Source organism: Netta rufina (assembly GCF_964035555.1).
Source record: "Netta rufina genome assembly, chromosome: Z".
NCBI lineage: Eukaryota > Metazoa > Chordata > Aves > Anseriformes > Anatidae > Netta > Netta rufina.
Window position 1 is genome coordinate 36,718,245 of NC_140126.1, and position 23,873 is coordinate 36,742,117.

At 35.2% G+C, this 23,873-nt stretch overlaps 1 protein-coding gene across 1 annotated transcript in view; it reads right to left on the reverse strand.

Annotated features, from left to right (window-relative positions):
• Window positions 1–1,207: 1,207 nt before the first annotated feature.
• The window catches only part of LOC311221182 (guanine nucleotide-binding protein G(q) subunit alpha), a 129,454-nt gene continuing 106,788 nt past the window's right edge, over window positions 1,208–23,873 (reverse strand). The window contains exons 5-7 of the mRNA XM_084305011.1: window positions 23,636–23,765; window positions 8,273–8,426; window positions 1,208–4,601 (exon numbers count right to left, since the gene is read on the reverse strand). Of these exons, the coding sequence (XP_084161137.1) occupies window positions 4,411–4,601; window positions 8,273–8,426; window positions 23,636–23,765 (475 nt within the window). The 3' untranslated portion in view covers window positions 1,208–4,410. The remainder of the gene's footprint in view (window positions 4,602–8,272; window positions 8,427–23,635; window positions 23,766–23,873) is intronic.

Sequence of the window (23,873 nt, forward strand, 5' to 3'; positions counted from 1 at the left end):
ATGGCTACTGTGAAAAAGCTCAAGTGAAACTTACAGTAAAATCCCTTTAACTAGCTAAATAATGACTGGATTATTGATTACATGGAGATGTTTCTGTTTTGACTGATACAACTCAAAATGTTATGGGTAAATACAAGTCAAAAAAGAGGAAATATCAATAACTCTTCAAAACAAAACATGGTCTTGCAAGATCTCTACTGACCTAACAAATTAGGCAGAGACAGATGGCTTCAGTGGTTTAATGCATACTAAATTTTAGAATGTATGGTTTATGTCAAAAGAGGGACTGTATTTACAGAAGTGTGAATTTCTAAATTACAGTAGTTGACTACCTACACTAGGCCATTTTAACTTCCTGTGTTATGATGGTTCTCCAAAACGCACTGGCTTTACTGGTCTCCTAACTAGAGGTAGGTCATTTGTAGGCCTTGTTAATATGCTGTGCACACTTCATTAATTTACTAAAGCAATAGTATGCAGGATAACCATGCACAGAGCTCCAACAACAGCAGCACGTATAATAAATTATTTGGGTAATTTTATTTTTTTTTTCATGTGGGTTAGCATGTCTTTGTTTTCTCCTAATACTTCATTCTTTTGTGAAGAATGTGTAGCAAGGCAAGAGTTATTCGGTTGAGTAATCTGAAAGTCTTTTGCACCTTACAACCAAAGGCTGGGAGTCTAGCAACGTCTTTATATGCAGCCCTTTTCCCCCTATTTAAAGTTTTTGCAAATCATGCAGTCAAGTCTGACTGATATCCAGCATAAGAAGTCTCCTCCACGTTCAAACTTAAAAAAGCGATTCACAATCATGTGGCAGTATGATTAAAAATTACAGTTCATACACCTTGACAATCAAAAGAGTCTGAATTATAAAAAGTAAACTGCCCTTATAGCTGCATCATCCTATATATGTAAGGACAGTGCCAGTTAATTTGTGAAAAAGGCAAGTTTAAGGTTTCTGTAAAACACGTATTACAGCTTTCTTGTGCTAGCGAACATCTAGAATACACAGGTTCCCATGACGTTTTCCTTCCCTCCTCCCCCATTTATGACATTCAAATAAATCACATAATTTTGGCAAAGTTAAAAGGGTTTCGGTCTTATTTTTGCCTTCAGCTTCATGTTAGAGGCACAAACTTCTAGACTCAAGCACTATAAGGCATAGTAGAAACCACCAATTAAAACAACAGCAACGACAACAACACAACAACAACAACAGAATATATTGCAAGTGGGAACAGCTGTGTCATTTAAAAAGGAAATGTTTCTGTAAACTGTCACACTGCAATGCTGTGTTAGGTGATTCATGTAAAGCTTGCCTTGGCATGCTGATTTTTTTTTCTTTTTTTTCTTTTTTTTTTTTTTTTTCAGAACATGCTCAAATGATCTAAACACTGCCACAGGTTCAACTTACCTAAAATATACCAGAAGTAGCCCAGTGGCACACACTCTTGAAAACTTTTGCAATCACAATATAACTATAAAGCATGAGTAAACTTTTGTTTTTATACAAAACGTAGAACCACATTTCCTTCTCCCACACCCAATATCCCCTAACAAAAATCAAAACAAAACAAAAAGAAGCTCCGCCAAACCATACCTTTGTTAGACACCACTGGCTTTTTTCTTATTTTCTGGCTACAGTTTTATTTATATCACTGACACCAGCATGGCCAATGTATCCCCAGGTTAAAAGACGGGATATTATCAACAGTGGAACTGTAAAATAAGAAGCTCTGTTGCATTTATAGCAAGACCAGGACGAATTTTGTAATGCCGTATATAAGACTAACTGTTCTGATCACCTATTTAAAATGTCAGTGTCATTTTTTATAACCTACGTCTATCTGCTTTAGCTTTATTAATTAAAATGCTTTAACACCTTATAATTCTTCACAATAGTGACTTTTTGGTTGTTGTTGTTATATTTAAAGTTTCTGGAATTTCTGAAATACTGTATAATTGATCTGATGTTCCTTTTTTTTTTTTTTCAGGGAAACAGCATGTACCCACTATTACTTATGTGCAATGGCTTCAATCATCTCTAAATTCACTTTTCTAATAAAAGTCTCTTGGAAAGGTAAAAGTAATCTAATGAAAATCTGCCAAAAATAAATTAAATTTGTATTTAAGAGCTTATGTTCCAATCCTATATATAACGGCTTAAGTTTTTCTAATAAAACTGGTTTCTAAATCTGTATAAAGCCCTGACAAGCTTTAAGCAGTTTCAAATATGAATGGCCTCTGTCTGGGTGTCTCCAATTTACTTCTACTCAGGAATGTGCAAATGATTTTATACAGCACGATGCTAGTACCACTCTGTACTATAGTATTTTTTTTGTTTTGTAAATAAAAAACAACAACAAATCCCTAGTCAGAAATAAACTGACAAAATTTACATTCTTCTCTCTTAAAAAAGTAAATAAAATAACATTATTTAAAATGTGAATTAGCTATAAGACATACAATACAATTACATAGATACATATCAATACAGCACATTCAATTTGCCAAAAATTAATGATTACAAAGCCAATATGGATGCTGCCATATATATATATAGATGTATGTACAATGATTATAGCATTCATAATTGCACTATACCTACAACCAGTTTTAAATTACAAGGTGTTTTATGAGGGAGCAAAAAAACAGCAACTGTTCTTATTATTTTTGTTTTGGAGTTGGGAGGGTTAAAGATGAAAAACGTCTCATTAGTATTTATTGTTAACTTTGGTAATCAACTAATAAGCCATTCTTTTTTCCACCTCCCATACGCTGCTGTAAGGCAGCAATTTCTGTGTTAAGTGCACTCCAGTGCTACTTGGCATTGCAGATAATCAATTTAATTACATGTCTGACCTCTGAGTCTTCTGTAGCTTGCTAGCAATCATGCACCTGGTCAAAAAACACCTTTCAACTTAAGCTGCAGAATAAAGGCTCATCAACGTGTGCTGCATTTTTGTTGTTATAAAATTGCACATTAAAATTTCAAGAATGATATTCTCACTGTTTCATTTACATTAATAAATCTTTTTCTAAAGAACATCAAGAGAGGCTATTTTGATGAAAGCCTATCAAACGTCTGTGAATCAGTTAACAAGCAACCTTATCAGGAAAGGTTCCCTGTTGTGATCTCTCATCAATAACATCTTGTTGTACAACTAAATGTGCCTTGATATTATTACAGAAACCAATCTCATGCCATACCTGACATAAAGAGAGACTTAAACTGTCTTTACAATAGTAGACCATATGCATGTGCATGGTGCACCTTGTAGCGTATTCACTCACACTGTTGTTTTTGGCATTTGAAAATGGAACAATTTCCAAAAAAGGGAACAAGGAGCTGAAACTGTTTGTTTGGCAGTTGACTCAATCAGGTCAGTTCCCAACTGATCAGTTTGGCATTTCAATTGGTATCTTACGTTTCAAGAGTATCAATTTTGTAAAAAGCCAGATTTGGCAACATTAATTTTATACAATAAAAATAATTTTTCTACCGTGGAAAAAAAATTAAAATGCTCTAACTTAAGAAAAAACACACAACTGAAGAAAGAAAAAAGAAACAAAAACACTGTCTCAGGCTGTAGCCACTGGGGAAAATGTAGTGTCTATGACATTTTTGTTTGGCATTTGTGAATAAAAGAGAGAAAAAATGGCACATGGCAATTAAAAAGAGATTCTACCATATTCCATGTACATCCTAGGTTGTGTCTTAATTATTTCATTACTGTCTTCTCTGCACCTTTCCAAAATGTGAAAATGATTAAATTTAGTATCCATACACCACTATAATTCATTTTTGAAATTCCAATATTGTAGTCCCAAAAGCGAAGACAGAACGAAAACATCCATGTCAAGAATTTAAAAATCACAGTATCAATACTTTTGATCCTTCAGAGAAAGTACATACTGTAAAATTATAATGGACTGATGACTTAAATTCTGCTGATAGTATTTTCCTGACCAAATCACTCAACAGAAAATATTTTACCCAGGAACGTAACTGGGAAAAAAAGGCCATTGTACCTTTAAAAAGATAAGGGAGAAGGCAAAGGAGGGGGAGAGAGACGGTCAGGGAAACAGGAAATCAGCTCGATTTTGCTTCAACAGCAAAAATCTGCTATCCTTTGTAAGTGTATGACTGAGAATTTAAAACACATTGAGTCACAAGGTTTTGCCTAAAAAATGAGGAAATGTGCTGTGAATGTACTTCAGCATCTTTTGGTTTTCCTCCATATAGTTTAAATAAAATCATAATATTAACTACAAACTCTGTGGACATTCACAGAGTCCAGGCCAACAATAAATTAGTATTATGCAAATTGTTTTCACAGATAATACAGTCCCTCTTGTGTATCTTCAATCACGCAAAGTTGGTTTTGGAGGGCCTTGTAGGCACAGTTAGACCAGGTTGTACTCCTTCAGGTTTAACTGAAGGATTGTGTCCTTGACAGCAGCAAAGACGAAGCGGATATTCTCTGTGTCTGTAGCGCATGTGAAGTGGGAGTAGATAATTTTGTCACTGTCTGGATTCAGGTCTACGAACATCTTCAGGATGAACTCTCGTGCTGCTTGTGCATCCCGCTGTGGTCCTTTTAATAAGGAAGAGAAAATTAGTTTTCTTACAGTCAATTTAATATTTGAACTTCTTTAACAGTGATCTATTTGGAGCAGAATATGGAAGCAAGGCTCAATCTATGATCTTCACGTAAGAGGAGACTAGAAACCTTTTACAAATAAATACTATCATATGCTGGCTACTTTCCTCTGTGAAGGAACTGTTAAAAATAAAGAGAGAAAGTTCATTGCAGAGCTATCACATCCGAGTTTTATTTTTCCTGCGGATCATCTTTCTTTCTTAAGATGACTGTTAAAATGGAGAGATGAAATGGGTGGTTTATAACCACACAGAATGAGTAAAAGAAAGATGAAATCCCTAAAATAAATCCTTACAAATGTTAACAGAATTAGCAAGTTTCAGTATACACCTACTATTTTAAATTATACTTAAGTTCTTTTAGCACTGTAAAATGTATTTGTTGTACGACAATTTTAACAGATAACATAATGAAGTTGTATCCTAAACTGGTATGACACTGTCATCAACAGAACCTCATTTACATTAGAGATAATAAAATACATGTGCTCTCCAGCTGAAGCTGTTCAACAGCAAAAAGTTCATGTTCTAACAAGTCAACTGCTATCTAAATTATAAGAACAATCCTAAATTAAATCCTAAGTAGTAATTCTGAGAAGGATGCAGACTCTACGCAACCAAATCCCATGTTTAGTTTTACACAGGACAGAAGGTAAAATAGCAACTTCCAGAGTAGCACAGTGAAGATTCATTCACATTCACAGCCCAAAGAGCAGAGCAGGAGCAAGAATGACAGCTGTTGTTCTCCTGTGCTGCAATTCTATTCCACTATTCCAATACAATTTTCATAGGGCATTACTTCCTCACTCCCCTGTTTCTGGAATGCAGGTTTCTATGGAACATGCATGTTTTCTGTGCTGTCTCCTCTTATTCTTCCCATTAGTCCTGGTCTCGTTACATGGCAATATAAATACCTGCGTTCTGCTGTTACATATAACTTTGTCCTTCAATAGTTATGAAATCTCTACTTTAGGGAATTAACAAGTACATATGTATTTTTCAATAACTGGATAATAACATTTATTTTTAATACTTCAAGTTTACTACTGCAAACGTTTCTGATGTGAGTAACTTCATAAAAATTAGGTAGCAAAAGCATGGAAGAGAATTCACATGCTTTCCAGTATCTACCAGCTGCAAATCCTTATATCCAGCTTAATATATGGATATATGCACACGAACATATGTATTCATTCATAAACATATACAGACTACACATTTTCTAGGACTTAGGCATGTATACAGATTTGTAAGCTCTCTAAGACAGGGTGGAGGACTTCTCAACATTTTTACAGTTTCTGCACAATTGGATTCTAGTTTGGTCACCCAGACTCAAAAGAAACAGCAGCAACTATTCACACTACAAATATAGCAAATTTATTAAGAAACTCCTAGACTTTCAAAGATAACAATTTCTTCAAAATAGACCATTTATAGTTCTAATCAACTTTCTGTAATTTTGTTAATGCAGTTTTGCAGTAGCTAGACACTGTCCGTCTCTCAAAATCTTCTGAACTATTCAAAGCCTTTATCCATTTGCTAACCTGATGACACCTGTGCTGACGATATAATGTAATTTAAAATTTTCACTTTACTACAGTTCAAGCACGGAAAATTGAGGATTAAAAAAAAAAAAGATTACTGCCTTAGAAAGACCTTAGAAAGAAACAGGATGTTAGATTTATACTGCTAAGTGGTTATGATCTCAATAACATGGAGACTTTGAAAGTAATTGCCATATAAATCAGTAGTTTTCTTGTCTGCTACAGTCTCTCTGCATGATATACTAAAGACTATGAGTGTACAACACTATGCAAGAAGTACTGCATCAGCGTTTCTCATTCTTTGCTCCCAAATACGTCCCTTTTTGTCTGTTTCACCTCTTCATTCCTGTCTGTAAGTCAAGCCTACTAGCACTAGCTGTGAAAGGATGACTTTGTGTGATACACTGACACTTGAGCACGTCTCAGTCCTCATTTCAATGCTTCCGGTACCATGCAACAGAACCGCTTAATTTAAAACAGTTCAATTCACCATCCCGGCTTGCAGTTCTTATCTCTACGCTACTTTCACCACTCTGCTGAAAACAAGAAAACAGAAGGGAGAAGTGATCCAACTGAAAAATATCTAATTCTGATCCCTTCCTCAAACTTGCCCACCTCTCGCATTCAGTGTACTGGGACAGTGGAGGACACCACACTGTGACCTGTGCAAGCCTTTGACTCTACCTTGCCAACAGAAGATATCAGATCAAACCATAACCTTGTCCAGCAAGATTTGCAGAATTAAGAGATAAAGACACTTCAAGACTTCCAGGTCTGCACTGCAACAGTTCCACCTTTATGAACAGCTCTTCATAAACCTTTTTTTCAGTCACCCATAGCAAAAGGCAGGAGAAATAGGGTTTCTCTGAACTGAGTGGTTGAGTTTTGTCTGTGTTTTCTGGACACATACCTAACACAGATGTTATCTCCTTTTAAGTGGTGATAACAGAATGGCCTGTAGACTCCGCTTGTGTTCCAGGATGTCATCTAGGGAACTTGTAACTATGAAATAAAGTTGCAACAACTAGAATCTTTTCTATTTAACTGCTAGTTCTCTTCTGCACTATGAAACTAATCTCACTTGTGAACAATGCAATCTGATCCTGCAGGCTAAGCTGTTCAGTGTGAACAGATAACTTTCCCTGAAACAGGAAAACAAAGTTGTAAATTTTTCCTATTATTACTCTCCAATTTTTAACATGAGAGATAATCTTTTCTTCAGCTTTCAAAACTGCTGTTCACTCCCTGGTGGGAAAAAAGATTTTTTATATTTTTTTTTTTTACCAAAGAGGAGCATTTAGTTTTCAGTCTTCTTATCATGTGAATTTGATTTTCTTTGTTTTGAAGGCCTCCACTCAGTTAACTTAGCTGTCTACCTCAAGAGAAATCTCTGAAAGTTTTATTTCTCTGCTTTATTATGATTTATTTATGATCTATGTATTTTTTCTGAGAAAGCAAATTAGAACTGTTAGAACAATTAGAACACTTTTACATAAGTGATGTAAAATTAGTATCAAAAAAAGTTTTTTTTTTAAAAAGGTTATGAAGAGTGATAATAGTTTCTAGTTTCTGGTAACTAGTGCTACCTGAGAGCTTGTAACACTGCTTTAAGCAAAACCAAACTTCAAAAAGAGAGTATGCTAGACAATATATAAAAATGAGGAATGCATTTTCACTTATTTTTATATTTCAGCTTCAGCTTTTATACTTCAGTTCCAATGCTCACTCCAACGTATGAAAACAAGAAGAATTCTGTCCATTGCTAATGTTGATAATACTCACCTTAACATTAACCATTTCCCATGAAATGTACTGCCATCCTACCCACAATTAATAGCAATACAAAATTAAATCCTAGCAATCTAAAAAATCCCACAAGACTTCAATTACATTTTTAAAAATTCCATGATTAAAAATTTTATAGCACTCGTTTTTTTGTTTGTTTGTTTGTTTTGTTAAGGAGCAAAGTATCTCAATGGATCTATCTGTCTACCATTTGGACAAGACTTTTGTCCAAATTTTGTCAGTATAAACACAGCATGAGCTCTGATGTACTACTTACCATCATACTCTGGAAAATAATCAACTAGATGGGAGTACATAATTTTCTCCTCTAAGAGATCTTTTTTGTTTAAGAACAGAATAACTGAAGAGTTCTGGAACCATGGATATGTGATAATTGTCCGAAAGAGCGCTTTGCTTTCTTCCATTCGATTCTGGAATAAAAAAGAGAGAGGAATTTAAGTGGTCAAGAAAATAATAAAACCCAAAACAATTTGAAATCAACTCATGCCATCTCATTTTAGTTGGTAACAGATCCATTTTACGCTTTGCACCTTCCTAACAAAATGGATGGTTTAAGTGATTCAGCAACAACTGACAAGTAAGCAGGTAATTAAATATCCAGGCATTTTCCTTTTGCAAAGTCAACTCCCCAGGCATAAGTATTCTTTAAAACATAGGTCATGAACATGAATGCCAGAACAGATACGGATGTAAAGTCTGAATATGCATAGTTATGACCAGCTAATGAGCTCTTGGGTATTGAAATGCATGGATTCTTGTGGAAGGGACAAGTATACCAAAACAAGATATGTTAACAAATTCAAGGTTTACAAGCATTATTTATTTTACAAGACATTTCTAAACTCCAAATGCAGAGACATTTAATTTGTAGAACGACCAGCTTTAATACACTTGCTAGTAAATTTGGTACCTGAGAACACTTCCCGTACGTCAAAGGCTTATAATAAAACCTTAATGTGAATTGGTGAATTTGTTTCTAACATCACTGGGTTAGCCTTTATTTTATTGCCTAACTGTTCCTTAACTGCGCTTTTTGTTATAGCTGAAATGTAAGCAAAGCCTATGTTTCTATTTGTAATGACTTTCTGACATGGTAAAATTAATTATGATTTGATATAATTTTGAAAAGGTTAGGCTGACATCATGTGGCTGATGTCAGAGTCAGAACAAAGTGAGTTCAAAACCCAGAATTAACTTCCTCTTTTTTATTACTATTATTTAATGGAGCTGCCCTCTCAAAAGAACAATTTCACCACCAACAGGAAGGCTGTGAATCCTGCAGATTCTGCTTTTGTTCAGCCAGGGAACAATCTTTGAGAAAATTCAGACAGTTCATAAAATTTTACAGCATGCCAGAGTGATGGATGAAAATGGATAGTGAAATGTATAGGTTGAATAGTTAATACAGATGAGTGAAATCTTTGCTTTCTTCCAGTCACGTCTTATGAGTCACACTGATTTCAGCCATGCCAGGATTTCATTCAGAGAGAAGAAAAACTGAAATATCAATGGAGCTGAGCATAAAACCTAAATCTTCTACATATTCTGTATGGATTTCTTGTCTACACAAAACCTTATAGAGAGGTAATGGGAACACCACAGGATCAGTTTTCACTTTCATAGCCTTATGAAAAATGTAAGACAACATAAACTTTAAACTACTGTTTCAATTCTACATATTCACCTGAACTCATCAGCACTTGCTATCTTCTAATGGGACATTCAGATAGTGAAAAGGCTTCATCACTTGATTAGCAGTGTTATTTCACAATAAATTTATCAGCTATTGATAACTTCTCAGTAAGAAAAGTGCATAGAAAACACAAAGAAATCGTTTTTCTAGAGTAATCATTCCCCCTCTTCAAAAAACAAACCTTCAAGTGTACTGCAGCATTTCAAACTGTAATTTTGATCTTTTTTCCATATACATAGTACAGAATTGCAAAGATAAAATAAATGAGCTTGGATAAACTCATGACACTTCTCCCAGGAGAGCTAAGAAGACTGTGTTTTGCATAAATGGTTATGAGACACAGCATATTTTCATTTTCTGTTTGAAAGGGATGCCAAACAATATGAAATAGAAAAGGCACGCAGACTAAAGTACAATGATATCATGCCTGAAACAATTTCTGGCATCTAATCAGCTACATTAACTCTGTAAGTGTTCTGTATCATGAAGATACCAGAGGACAGGCACAATAAAGAAAAAAATATTGTCTTCAATGTCAAGACTATGTGCTTATCTATTTATTAAGTATGAATCCTTTATAAATATGAATTCCACATACTCTTTTTTTTTTTTTTTTTTCTATTACAAATTTATAAATATGTCTAAAGTCCCTTTGGACTTGATTTGAAGCATCTTATTTAAACCTCTTACTAATTTAGTAAAGATACCACCCAACAAACAGATCAGAGATGAAGCAGGTTTCCATGATTTCAAAGAGAAATTTAAATTAATTTAAAACCAATCTGGAATGCCAAAGAAGGAGATTTCCTACTACGAAGGCAGTATAGAAGTGATGCCAAATAATAAAAATAATAAATGTAATGAATGTTTATATTAAAGGAAATAATTACAGCCTTGAGAAATCATTTACAGAAGTGGTCTGTAAGTGTAGTCTAACAAAATGGAAATAAGGCTGAGCTGCTTTAGAAAAATACATAGTTCAGGATGGCAGTAACTGAAATCAGTATAATACTACCAGATTATCCCAGCCTTCTTCACTTCACTGTATTCCTTAATACAATCACAAGCTTCAATTCTAAAGAAGCTGCTTGCCTCCAAAATTCATCCAGTTAACTGCATTTCCAGGAAGAGCCATGCTCTTCCTGAATCTATCTATTCTATGAATCTATTACTGAATCTGAGGGAGTACACTTTAAAGAGGCAACAACAGCAGATTGTTGCCCTTGCTGATTTTGCATTATATTAACCAGTCCAAAACAAAATCAACAGGAAGTCAGAGTATTTTGGGAACGAAAAATGATACAAAATGCAAACTGCATTGAAAGAGCCCCCTGGAGTAGAATGAATTCTTATGGTACAAGGACCTTGCCCTGTACAGTGGCACCAGTTGAGGATATTGGGAAGGTGAGACCATCGAGTCTTGCATACTAACAGGTATCTATGAGGAATAGTAACTTACAGGTATTATCTCAGAGTGTACATCATTACAGAACAGCCTTGACGGCATCTTGAATGAAGCATAAAGCAGCTATTAAGATATCAGGAAGGCTACAGAAACATTTTCTAAAGAGTTAGTAAAGGGTGATAAACTGCCCACATCAGTCAAGAAAAAGATCACTCTTCTTGAGTTCTGATATTGACAGGTTCATGAATTTCCTTGATCCTTCCCAAGGAAAATCACTCAATGTTATGATCTACCCTACAACACGGTGGGGGCAACGACACTTTGGCTAAAAAAATACTAGTTATCTTCTCTGATTGTAAGTCTCATTGCAATGTTCTGCAGTCATCTATACCCCCACAAAAGACACATAATAAGACAGTACCACTAAAACATCAAGAGGACAGATCTGTAAATGCAGATTTCACATCTTTCACGTAGTTAGTATCTTGCGAAGCTTCATAAATATGTTAGTTAAGAAAATTTCATTTTAGTTCATTTCATGACATTCATAACTTTATGAATAAGATACTAAATAACCGCTGCAGTCAATATTATTTTACTGGAGGGAATGCTATATCTTAGATGGAATAATGTCATGAAGGAATTGTCCATGAGCTTGTCTGTTTTCTCTAATTGTTGTATAAATTGGTGTAGTACAATTATTGTCTTCTACAGCTCTTGCTTATTTTAGCATTTGAAATGTCCATGGGGATCCTCTGAGTGAAAAATGTCAGGGCTATCTGACAGCATTGTAAACTACGTAGCAGTTATTGCAGTGGTGTTACATTAACATCATAACTTACACATCTAAAGATCAAACCAAGAATTTGTTTTTTCAAAAAATACATAAATGAATGATGTCAACTCTGTTCTTTTTTGATGTTGCTGTTTCTTTTTCTTTTTTTTTTTACCTTTATTAACCATACACCTACTGAAAATATTGTGGAAAGTATTGTGGAACTCAAAGGGACTCAGACAGAATAGGGGAAAAAAGCCAGTAACATATGTCCTAAATTTATACTCACTTAAATAAAAAACAAACAAACAAAAAACCACTACTCTTTTCTCTGTCTTCTTGGTGCCACAAACTGAACTCACAGGATGGACATTATTATCAAGGTGGGATAAAACAAAGTACTTGAACACTGTAAAAACCTGGTATGTCTTCTCTGAAGAAAAGATAGGCACTTGTATGTTGACCTTATGTCTTCTGTTGATGTGTAGGTGTAACGAATAAAATGTAAGGAGTCTAACTCTTCTGTTCCTTCCCAGTAACTCCCCTATTCAGGTAAGTTGTCTTCCCAAAACTGAACCCTTTCTTAGAAACTAAATAATGATGCTTACTAGTTGCCTGAATTATGGGAAAATCTCTGGCTTTTCGCTGTACAGAGGCTTTTTCTCTGTCCTTAAGAGGAAGGTAATTAATTAAATGCATGTTAAACTCTCCACACTTTTCAAAAACTGTCCCAACTTTCAGCACTATAAACTTGAGATCAATACCTATCATTATGAAAAAATGATTGGCCTTTTCCTTCATTTGAATACTGTACCAAACATCGAATTAAACCATTAGCAAACAGTTTCATAGTTTCTGATTTAACAGAGGAGAGTCAAGAAGTTTCAAAGAAAGCAAATGGACAACAAAAAAAAACAAACCACACAGAGACGAAATATTATAGCTTATATATTAATGGGAAGTGATGGACTTTCTAGGAAAATATTGTATTTGGAAATTAAGGATTACTTTTGTTAAACATTCCACTGAACAACTCAGCATAATTAAAATCAATCAATAGCAAGTGCAGTCAATATTTGTGGGGGTAGCTGAACTATATCCAACACAAGCCCTAAAGGCAAAAATTATGAGAAGAATTTTGTTCTTACATAATTAACATGTAAATAACATGGATTCAGCAAAGCCACTCCTTTGCTTAACATTAGGCATAAGATCATGATGGCACATGCTGTTAGGAAAGCGTCTGAAGGAAAATACCATTATACACTCTTCTACTTCTGTCATATGCTCTTTCTCTTCTTAGAATCTATTCACAAGAGGGAACCTCCTATATTCTTTCTCTGTGTTAAGACACTGGGACACATATTTGGAGAAGAATTTTGCCTTTGTTTCACCAGAATCTACTCATCATAAAATTAGTAATGGCAACCTACAACAGTTCCAGAATCAAATTCTTCAGATAACAATACTACTGATCCTACTCAATACACATTCTGAGTCCGGCTACATGGGTGGTATCAGAGTAAGGTCTACATCTATAAACAGTGCAGTTAAGATGACAGAAGTTATCACTATAGGCTAGGAGGACACAGACACCACGACTAAGTACATACACACTGGCAGGGATGCTGCTGCTTTGCTGATACCAGTAAGAACCATGCAACATGAATGAGTAACAGACACATACTTAATCTGTTCAAATGCAAAGAGCTGCAACTGGTCACTGTGACTCTCACACATCTTCTAACTGAAACAGCTCCGAAATGGGAGCAGAGTGTTAACCCTGAAATGTTGGCTGGAAAGCAAATTCAGAGCTCACGTACAGTAGCTTTTTATTTATGCAGGCTATTGGCAACACAGGAGCAGGTCAGTCATTGCGTTGTCTCAAGCACTCTTGAAAACCTCTGCAGACAGAGACTTCAACACCTCTCTGCTTTCTTCTCCCCACTGACAGACATTCAAGGTAAAAGTGTTTCCTAATAAACAACCTGAACCTCCAAACCAACAATTTGTGTCCTTTGCTTTCTGCTATATTGTCTACCTAGAAGAGCTTGGCTCCATGGAACACTTGCAACTCTTCAAATATTTGCTGGCAAGTATCAGCCTCCTCTTCACCAGACTAGACGTGTTAAGGTCACTTCCCCAGTCTTCACAGGACATGGGCCCTGGACCGTTCATAGCTTTCCCAAGAGTTGATGTGATCATGAAATTGCATTTATAAATCCTTTGCAGTGATTCCACATGGAAATGGAAGGGAATTGTATTAAGGATGTTGAATAGACATTTTGCTATTTTATCACTCAGATGTGTACCCCATGGATGTTTTGCAGTAATTGAAAGATGGCCTAGAGATTTTTAAGTAGATTTTATCTGCTTGAGCAGATAAAGCAAGATAGGTCCTTAAAATACCTTAACAGGCTAAGCATCCTAACACAGCTTTACTATCTTATTTTAGAATGATTCAAGAATTAATCCCAAATCATTTTTTGACTCATCAATCTCTGCTTAGCCTTCTGCAGTCTTTCATCCCTTTGCTTATTCAATGTCTAGGAGCAAATTAACTTTTACAGACTTCATGGCAGATAACACTATTTCTGTTACACAAGTCATTTCTCCAACAATACTGCTGATCATTCCTTAAAATTTCTCCCGATTTTCTGTTGCTAATAATAGCTTGTACCATCGCATGCTCAACATTTCCTTCATTAAACATATGCAACATTACTATCATACTATTTTAAATCAGTTTAACTAAAGAATGTTTGACAACACAAAATTGTTGCATTACTCACTGTTTCTGAAAACCACTCGTCATTAACAAAATACACTTTTTCTTACATAAGAAACAGTTTCATGACACAGTATTTGTACTGGAAATAAGGATGGGACTACGAGGAATATAGAAAAAGGCCAGCACTGAGGATCTGACCTTCTATTAGATGCACCCCATAAAGGAAGCCCTGCCAAACCAAGCTGGACAGTGCAAATTTTGAAAAGGGGGCAGGAGCAGTGCAGGAGCAGTATTTAATAGTTTGATCAAACACTAGGTCTGACTTCATAAGCCTGCTCTACCTCACCAAGTGGCTTCCAGCAAAAACGTACTTCAGTTTCAATGTAAAAGGCTACAGAAAGAAACTTGCCAATAACTAATGCACAGAAGTGTGCAGCTGGAGCCGATGCAAGCGTTTCTCAGCAGCTGACAGCCGTTCTCAGCAGTGGTGACAGCCTTCAGAGCAACAGCTCTCTGACATGAGCAACCACTCACTGTGGCCTCACTGGCTTTGCAAGTACCTGGCACAAGGAACATGAGAAGCACCATCACTATTTTAACCATTCCCCAAGATGTGCTGGCCTAGGCAACCTCCCTGTTGTTCTTTTGTCTGTGTGCTTTACCTGCATGCAACTGAACAGAGGCTTACTGACATTGTCAGCTGTTAACTTCACTTTTCCTTGTTATGATAAACAGATGTCAGCACGAATTTCTTCCATCACTCTCCACACAAACTGACACAGTCACCAATCCAATGTAATAGCACCATCACGAAACACAGAAGAAAAAGTAAAGACAGACTCAACAAGTGAAGAGAAATTTGTTAACTATAAACAGATTGTATAATGTTGGACAAAATTGTTCCATTTCCTTATTAGATGCCAAGATAGAAAGCTGCACTTACTCATTAATCATAGGAATGTCCACTTTTATGACTAGAAACTTCTCTTTATAAAATCTAAGTAAAACAGAATTTTTCTACCATGTACCTCTTCCTATATAAAAGGTCTTATACTAATAAATTATTGTATGACAATGAAACATTGACACAAATATAAGGAGACATACATACCGTTTTCTCACATTTTTATCAAAATGCGTTTTCTGACATTTGCTCATTTTTAAATAGGTAAAAAAATATACTTGCTTCCACATAGTTTTTTAATCCCGTTTTTCAGTTTTTGTGTTAAAATTACTAATTTCTAATTTGTAATTACTTATTAAAAAATTCTTAGTTACTTATTGCTCTGGAAAAATATGCAATTAGTTCTGCAATTATGAAATTGGTATAATTTATAAACACTTGGTTCTAACAAGTCACATCCTTGAAAAAACACCTGAAGAGGGCTAAAATAACATTTAGAAGCCATACCCGCTGATACCCAGTGAAGAGAAACCAGCACTTCCCAGACAACAAAAACAGTGCTTTGGCAGAAGACAATGTACTACATTAATCTAAAACAATACAGAAACATAGTGGAATTACACTCAAAAATGTCTTTATAATTGTCTAGAGTGGCATCTAGTGGGCATACTGTAAGTTACATACTGAGCAAAAAATGCTCTTATCACAAGTTTTCTTAAAAACTTGAGTAATTTAAGTAGCATCTGCTAACAAAGCTAAGAATTCAGAAATCTTGAGGGACAGAATTTCATTGAATTGATGAGTGATAAGGTGGTGAGGCATACAAGCATTTTTAAATTAACAGCTTGCACTGTACAGACAACTGTTTATGCTGACAAGGAATGTTTATTCTAGTGATAGGGCATTCAGAGATGGTAACTGCAGAAGAGGAGATACTGACACATGAAAGCATCAGAAAAAAAGTAGAAAACAACTCAAAGATCACAGTATTTCAGAAGTTGTTCAGTATCATCGTAATGTGTATTATTTTACCTGTGTGTTGTGTTTTTTTTTTTGGGGGGGGGGGGGGGAAAGTCTGTGTTAGTTTGTCGTATCTCGCTTCTCCAAATATGGCTTTCAGCATTTATTTAAGTAGAACTGCCTGGCAGCACACAGAGACCCTACAGTGTATTTCTTGGCTAAAAATTTAATAGGGCTACTACTTTAAAATTGGGAAATAACAGGAAATCAGGAAGTGGGAGGTCAGCAGTCTTCAGCATGTAAAAAAGTAAATACAGTATCAAAAATGGAAGGACTTCTGTTTTTTGCCACCAGCGAAGCATAATCTTCAAGCTACACTGCTACAGCTGACTACAAGACAAAGGACTAAACTGGCCGTACAAATATTTTCAGGAATAACGCAGTAAGTGAATACTTCAAACACAGAGCTCACGAATAATTCCTCTATTTGATTTGCTTGCCCTGACTCTTTCTGCAAACCAGCCTGACGAAAACAAGCTGCTGACTGGGAAGACAACTGCATAGCTAAGAACTGTACTTGTAAATCACCTGGGAGAAGAACTCTAACTGCTCCATCAACTTGAAATTGCAGCATTGCCCTCGGAAATATATTGCAATTTCATGCACCCAGCAGAGGGACAGATGAATCAAATGACAGGTGAAATCCATCAAAATCAGCCTGTTCAAAATCCACCAAATCACAGAAATACTGTCAAAATAAAATTGGTCCAAAAAGTGGCCAAAAACTTTAGTCCAAACATTGTCGTCAACATATTTTTAATGAAAAAAAAAAAAAAGATGTTAAATTGATTTTGATGAAATGATTTGAATGCGGGTATAATCAGTTTTTCATGAATATCCATGTACTTTCGAGAAAAATGGGTGAAAATCTTTTAAAATAATGTTGTCATTGAAAAAGCTCCTTTTCTGGTCAGTTTTTATGCTGGTTATTGAACAAAAGAAATCACAATCTTCTTTGCCAGCAATTGCTGCCAATAGCAAAATTTACCAGCAGCATTTCTGGCAAACAGGCTCACGAATGTTCAACATCCCATTTCCATTACGATCTACCACTTTAACAAAGACAAATAGGCTCTGGCCCTTCCATATGCAAATGTTCAATACTAACACTTTATATTCAAAGTGTTCTCTAACCAAAAACCAAAAAGATAACACATATGCATGTGTGAGAACTTGTATGAACAAATACAATACATACAGCAAAATAGTTTTGGCACAGAAGATTAATGTGTTGTTTTCTCTAGTTTCCAAATAAACAATGAGTTCTGGAGATCTTAATTACCATGAAAGTAATACTGTTAAATAATTTTGAAGATCATTTGAGGATTTTAATTCTATCTCTCTGTCCTATACCCAATTGTTCTGGATTGCTGAATGTTGAAAAAACAGACAACTGAAGTATTATGTTTATTCATGATGCAGAAAAAAAGAAGTGCTCTGATCTCAATATTATTTTCTTTCAGCCTTCGTGCTAAGCCATGTAGGACTAGCTTGTGAATAAGGAACACAAAGTGCTGGAAGAAAAGTGGAAACATGCCCAGATGTGAACCGCAAGATAGTTCTGATGTAAAAATGAAACATGTTCTTTAGATAATTATCTCCATAAAGAGTGAAAGTATTCCAAACTCTGTGTCCTCGTGCCATTCTCATTTTTGGTCCCTATTGAACGAAAGTGTGACTGGCACATTGTACCCATTTGTCATCCATTAACAGATCACACTGATGAACACTATGGAAGTTCCATCTAGAGGCTTTGGATACTCCTCTATTTTACAGATTTATTTTGTCCAGAATCAAAACATGAGCAAGTATGTCTGCATCTACATACTGGTATACACACATGGATGAATTCACACTAAAAATATCTATCCTAGGTTTCAGATTTTCATGTAGTTTTAATATGTTAGACCTTAACTGGAATGTTTTTGTAACAAACCAACAAACACCACTGATCCACTCTACTTAAGATTCTACTTTGGACGATCTAAGAATAACAAGATTTTTCACCAACCCAAACAACTGACATCCTTGCACAGTGCTTTCATTCAGTACTTAAAGCACAGAAAACCTCTGTTCCTTAGGTTTCCATTTGCACTTGCAGCAGAGGTACAGAAGCTCTATTTTCTAAACACCCTGTTCTGCCTTCATATAAGTGGTACTCCTGATAAAGTTGCAGAACAGTTCTTTAATGTAAATTAAGTACTATGTAGGTAACCACATTAATTCATTTATCCAATGCAACATAAAAAGGTTTAAGGGTTTTGAAGAAGTTGTGGGAAAACTTTACAGCCTGACTGCAAAGACACTCTCCAAAGAAAGAAAAAAAAATTCTAAGCTCAGAGTCACAGAAGAATATGTATCTTGGAAAGGACATGTGGAAGTCACCTAGCCCAAGTCCTTGCTCTCTGCAGGACTGATTTTGTCATTAGATCAGGTTGCTCATAGTCACATTCAGTCAAGGTTTGAACGTCTCTCCTAGAATGTTGAAGGCACAGGTCCAGAATTTCTTGAGCCAAGGAATAATAGTTGTGATTTTGAGAAACTCAAAATCCTTAAGTCACTTCAGTTTGCCTCATTTATTACAAAAAAATTCAACAAGAACTCTAATGTATGATGAAACGCATATACATGAATTAGAAGGAGGTGGTAGTTTCCAAAAAAAACTTTAATGAAAATTGGATGACAACTCTCATAATCAAAGGCAAGAGAAGGAAATATTGGTTTAAGAACCAATTATTAAATCACACATTATTATGTTGAAACAACTTTAGGTGCAGCTACATCAAACAATTTCTTAAGATATAGTATGAGCCTTAGAACTAGAGTTTTCACGTCTCTTAAGTACATCTCTAGATTGTACATGCATGAGAACAGAAAGCCTAGATGGAGCTTCTTCTGTACTGTTTGTCATGTCATCTGTTAACAGATGACAAATTGGTACAATGTTCTAGTCACACCTTCTTTTTACGTCAGCAAAAAATAAGAAATGGCATGAACTAAAAAAAAAAAAAAGCTCTTTTCCACGAACCCAGATTTTGAAACTATACAGTACTGTCTCTAGTCCTCATATAAACTCAAGTGGTTAGTGTTGTTTCTGTATTTATTGCTCCGACACCATGAGATTTAGTACATTTATAAGAGATACCTATAATACATATTAGAATGGAGCCTGTCCTGGAACATGGATTAATACACTTTATCTATGAAAAATCCTTTACATAAAGAACCAACTTGATTTTTAAAACGGTAAAGTTCTAAACTGTGCTTTTTGATAAAACTGAAGATTTATCCACATCTTCTCCTATAATTCTGAGCAAAAACCTGACCTAGAGGACATTTCACACCATAAACTTACTTATCAGAGAGTTGATTCCTTCACTTTTTATCTCACGTCTAATTCTGTCAGTCTTTCCTTAAATAGTGAAAAGGTCAAATACACCTGACATTTCAACTTGTAACACATTCTCCTTCATCACATCATATAAGACTTAGGGACAATTTACTTAATTTACAATACTATTAATGTAATTAGTATATTATGTCCTCTGGATTGAGTTTTGTTCTAATTTCCACCAATGAATCTAGACAGACTTACTGTTTTATTAAGGGCAGAATTTGGAACACTAAAATAGCCCTTCTTTTACATGTATTTAAAAGACAGAAGCATTTCAAAACTGTACATCATCTGAATTTTTTGAAAGGTGTTTAAATATACCATCCTTAGCAATTTCTCATATTTTATATTAATGAATCAAAGCAGATGCCTAGTTATGTACAATCTAGACACACACTTGAGAAAGGAGAGATAATGGTATTTTTGAGAATTGCCTGCCAGAGGAATCACTGTTATGATACTGCTGGGCAGCCATGCATGCTCTTCTTCAGGTTTGAGGCCCCGATTCTTTGACCTTCAGATCTTTGTCACTGCAGTGCAACTTCTTAAAATTTCAATTTTCATGTGCCATTAAGTGCCATTCTACATGAGGTTCTGAAAGGCAGGCAGTCTGAACATTTGTCTCGTTTTCAATGTATGATGTCCTCTTCCAGAGTATTTATACTTTATTCCTCAGAACTATGAAGTCTTAAGTCTTTCAAGGGTATGAAGACAGAAACTGTGCCCAACTTAATCCCAAACATACCAAGAGAATAAAAGCCCCTGAGAGACACTAGCAAAGCCTCTCAACTCAGTGTAGCCTCATCTGATTTATAATCCAAATGTATTTCTCTCGAACAAGCTAAACAAGGGAAGAAATGACTTACAGCTAAGAGTTTGTCATGCACGACATTCTGAAATACAAATCTGAGTCTTAAGGGCTCTAAACCAGTTTCATAATCATGAAGGGTCATACAAACATGCATGCACTGAATGCCAAATAATAATTCTTAAGATTTATGTTTATACATTAAAATGAGATTAATGAAACAATTTATTAGCTAAAAAGAATCCAACAGATGATGAAAAAGTATAGTTTTCTTTGTAAAACATACTACAAGGAAAAAGACTTCAGGCAGTAACATGCAGTGGACTAATTAAAGTAGGCTGTCTTACAAAAATCATACTGTATAATCAGGCCATGAAAGCAATGCAAAGGGAGTAGCAGAACATTGCAAGTTGTTGAGTCAGATCTTTTAATTTGAGTAAGAGGCACTCAGATCAAAGGAGGATTAGATTCTAGTGTAGTATCACACTGATGCTGTACATATGAAGAAAGTAGGGCACTCTCACTTTGCTGCTGAAATTTTAATTCCATTTCACAATTAAGGAGTGTGAAAAAGTATCTCTTTGTTGATAATCAGAGTATCCAAGCTAAATTACTGACTTCCCCAGTGAGCTTGTCACACCACAATAAAGAATTAAAAATATTCTTAATTCAAGGTGTGATCTAGCCTTTAAAACCTTTCCAAATTTCTGTGATACCCACATTCAGACAAACTATACTTTACTTCATGCAGAATAAGTACACCCATTATTCTCCTACGTGTTTTAGGGCTGGAATGTCTGGAGGTACAGCAAAGGAGTAAAAAAGGGAATATAGCAGTGCTCTAGTATACTGACTTTTGTCTAGACAGGCCACAGCTTGCTGAAAGCCAAAACTTAGCTGTCCAGATAGGTGATCAGCATAAGACAGGTCGAATCCATCTCAGAACTAGAATAACACAGTCCTCAGGGTGCTGGTATGTGCTACTGGGGCCTGTACGTGGGCCTGTATGTAAGACTTGCAAACAAAAACTGGTATGAATTAAACTTATGAACAGATTCCAAACTGAAAGTCAAAAAGGTTCATAAGTTTTCCACTGCTGTTAGTAAGAAAAATAAACAGTTTAGCAGTGAGGTGCAAAAATCGTCTTCAAGGTGAAGAGGAGTTTTACAGCTTTTACTTCCACAAAGGTAGAAGTGAAAACTTGAAAAATCAGAACAGCTTTCTGAGTACGATGACCGTTTTCACAACAGCTGAAAAGTAGTTACAGAAAAGCTATCACAACTTGAGGTATCACTTCAGGCATCAGACAGCCCAGGACCGAACATGATCTTCAGTTTGTGTGTTCAATTCATAGAATGTGAACCCTTTTAGCTTACAAGAACACAACACAAGATTATGTACTCCAAATGATTCAGCCTACCTTCTACAGTATAGATGCTCTATGTCATGATCTGCAAATTGACATTATTGGACCAAATATAAAATCAAGGGTTTTATCAAGCCACCTAATTAGAAGAGGATAAATGTAATAGAACACCATTATGTTAAGCCTTTCCTATGAGAAAGAGGGTTCCTTCCTTTTGTTTAAAAGGATGAAAACACAATGGGTTGAAGAGCTAACACCAAAAAGTTTCAAAATTTATTTTGGACAGTTAGATAACAGAATTTGAAAATTATCACAACAAAGTTTTCTTTATGTGATTTCCAATATAATTTCACCTGTATGATCAAAATGTTTGATACTTCATCATTGATTTTGTGGCTACAAAAGACTAATGCAAACCAGAAAAAAAAGATAGAACCAGACACTTCACTCTTGGCTTCAAGTGAGCCAAGTCTGACTTTGTTCTGTTTTTATCTACATATCTAGCTTCCAAAATTACAAGAGATCAAGTTGGTGCTGATTACATCACTGTAACAAAATGTCAGCTAGTCACTTAAAGACCAGCTCTTTTTGTAAATTAAATCATAAATGATATGGCTGATACATATTTGCAAAAAAAAAATAATAATAATAATGTAAAAATATTTTTCTCTTATGGGAAGACTATACATAAAAAATTCAGACTTTATTATAAAAATAATACTGAATATATTTGAGCATAGAAATGTGTCCAGGGTGTTCAGAGACACCTCTTTGCTATGTCAGTCACTGTCTTAAACAGTGAAATCAGCCATGGAGGACTTTAAAATATTTTATTTTTTTCATCTAAATTTTTTAAGTATGTGTTAACAGACTTGTACAGGACAGTGCCAGTAAGTAACTCATAGAAGGCTGATGAATAACTGAAAATAGCCCTCAGGAAAGAAGAAAAAAACAATCAATCAAAAAAACCCAGCACCACATACTCTCACTACTCTGTAAAACTGCATTTGAAATACAAATACTAGTATGCTTTATCCTGTCAGCTCACAGGTCCCCATCCAACATATCTTGATTTTTGTTATTGTTTGAAAAAAAAAAAAAAAAAAAACGATTAGAAAATATAAGCCATCACAGTCTATGCTATAAGTCAACTGAATCAATTTTACTAGTGTAGGGTTTGTTCTAGCAAAAAATCAATAAATTTTGTCTTCATTTCCACTCTCAATTTTTATGGCTCTGCTAGTCAATACCTACTGTACAAACAGCCAAAAACATTTCTCTTTATTCAACCGTACTCCCTTTCAACACAAAACAGATAGGTTTCACTGAATATCCCACAGAGTGGTTCAGCCTTCCCATAGTTCAAGATTAACCTCTAGATCTTTGCAGTACTTCTCAATCCATTGTGTGTAGTTGTATATGACTGCTGGGGGATGGATGCATTTGGAAAAACCTGGGACTGGACAAGTAAAATTATTTTTTTCCTGAAAACTGATGCATTGTGTTTGTTGATGGTTTCTTACCTCATTGTCTGACTCCACAAGCACTTGATCATATTCACTAAGAGCTACTAGGAACATGATAGATGTGACGTTTTCAAAGCAATGTATCCATTTTCTTCTTTCTGATCGTTGGCCTCCTACATCCACCATTCTGCAAAATTAATATCCACATCAACTCCATGAATACCATAACAGATGAACATACAAGCACATACAAAAAAAAACAAAAACAAAAGAATTTAGTTGAAAACACAGTTTG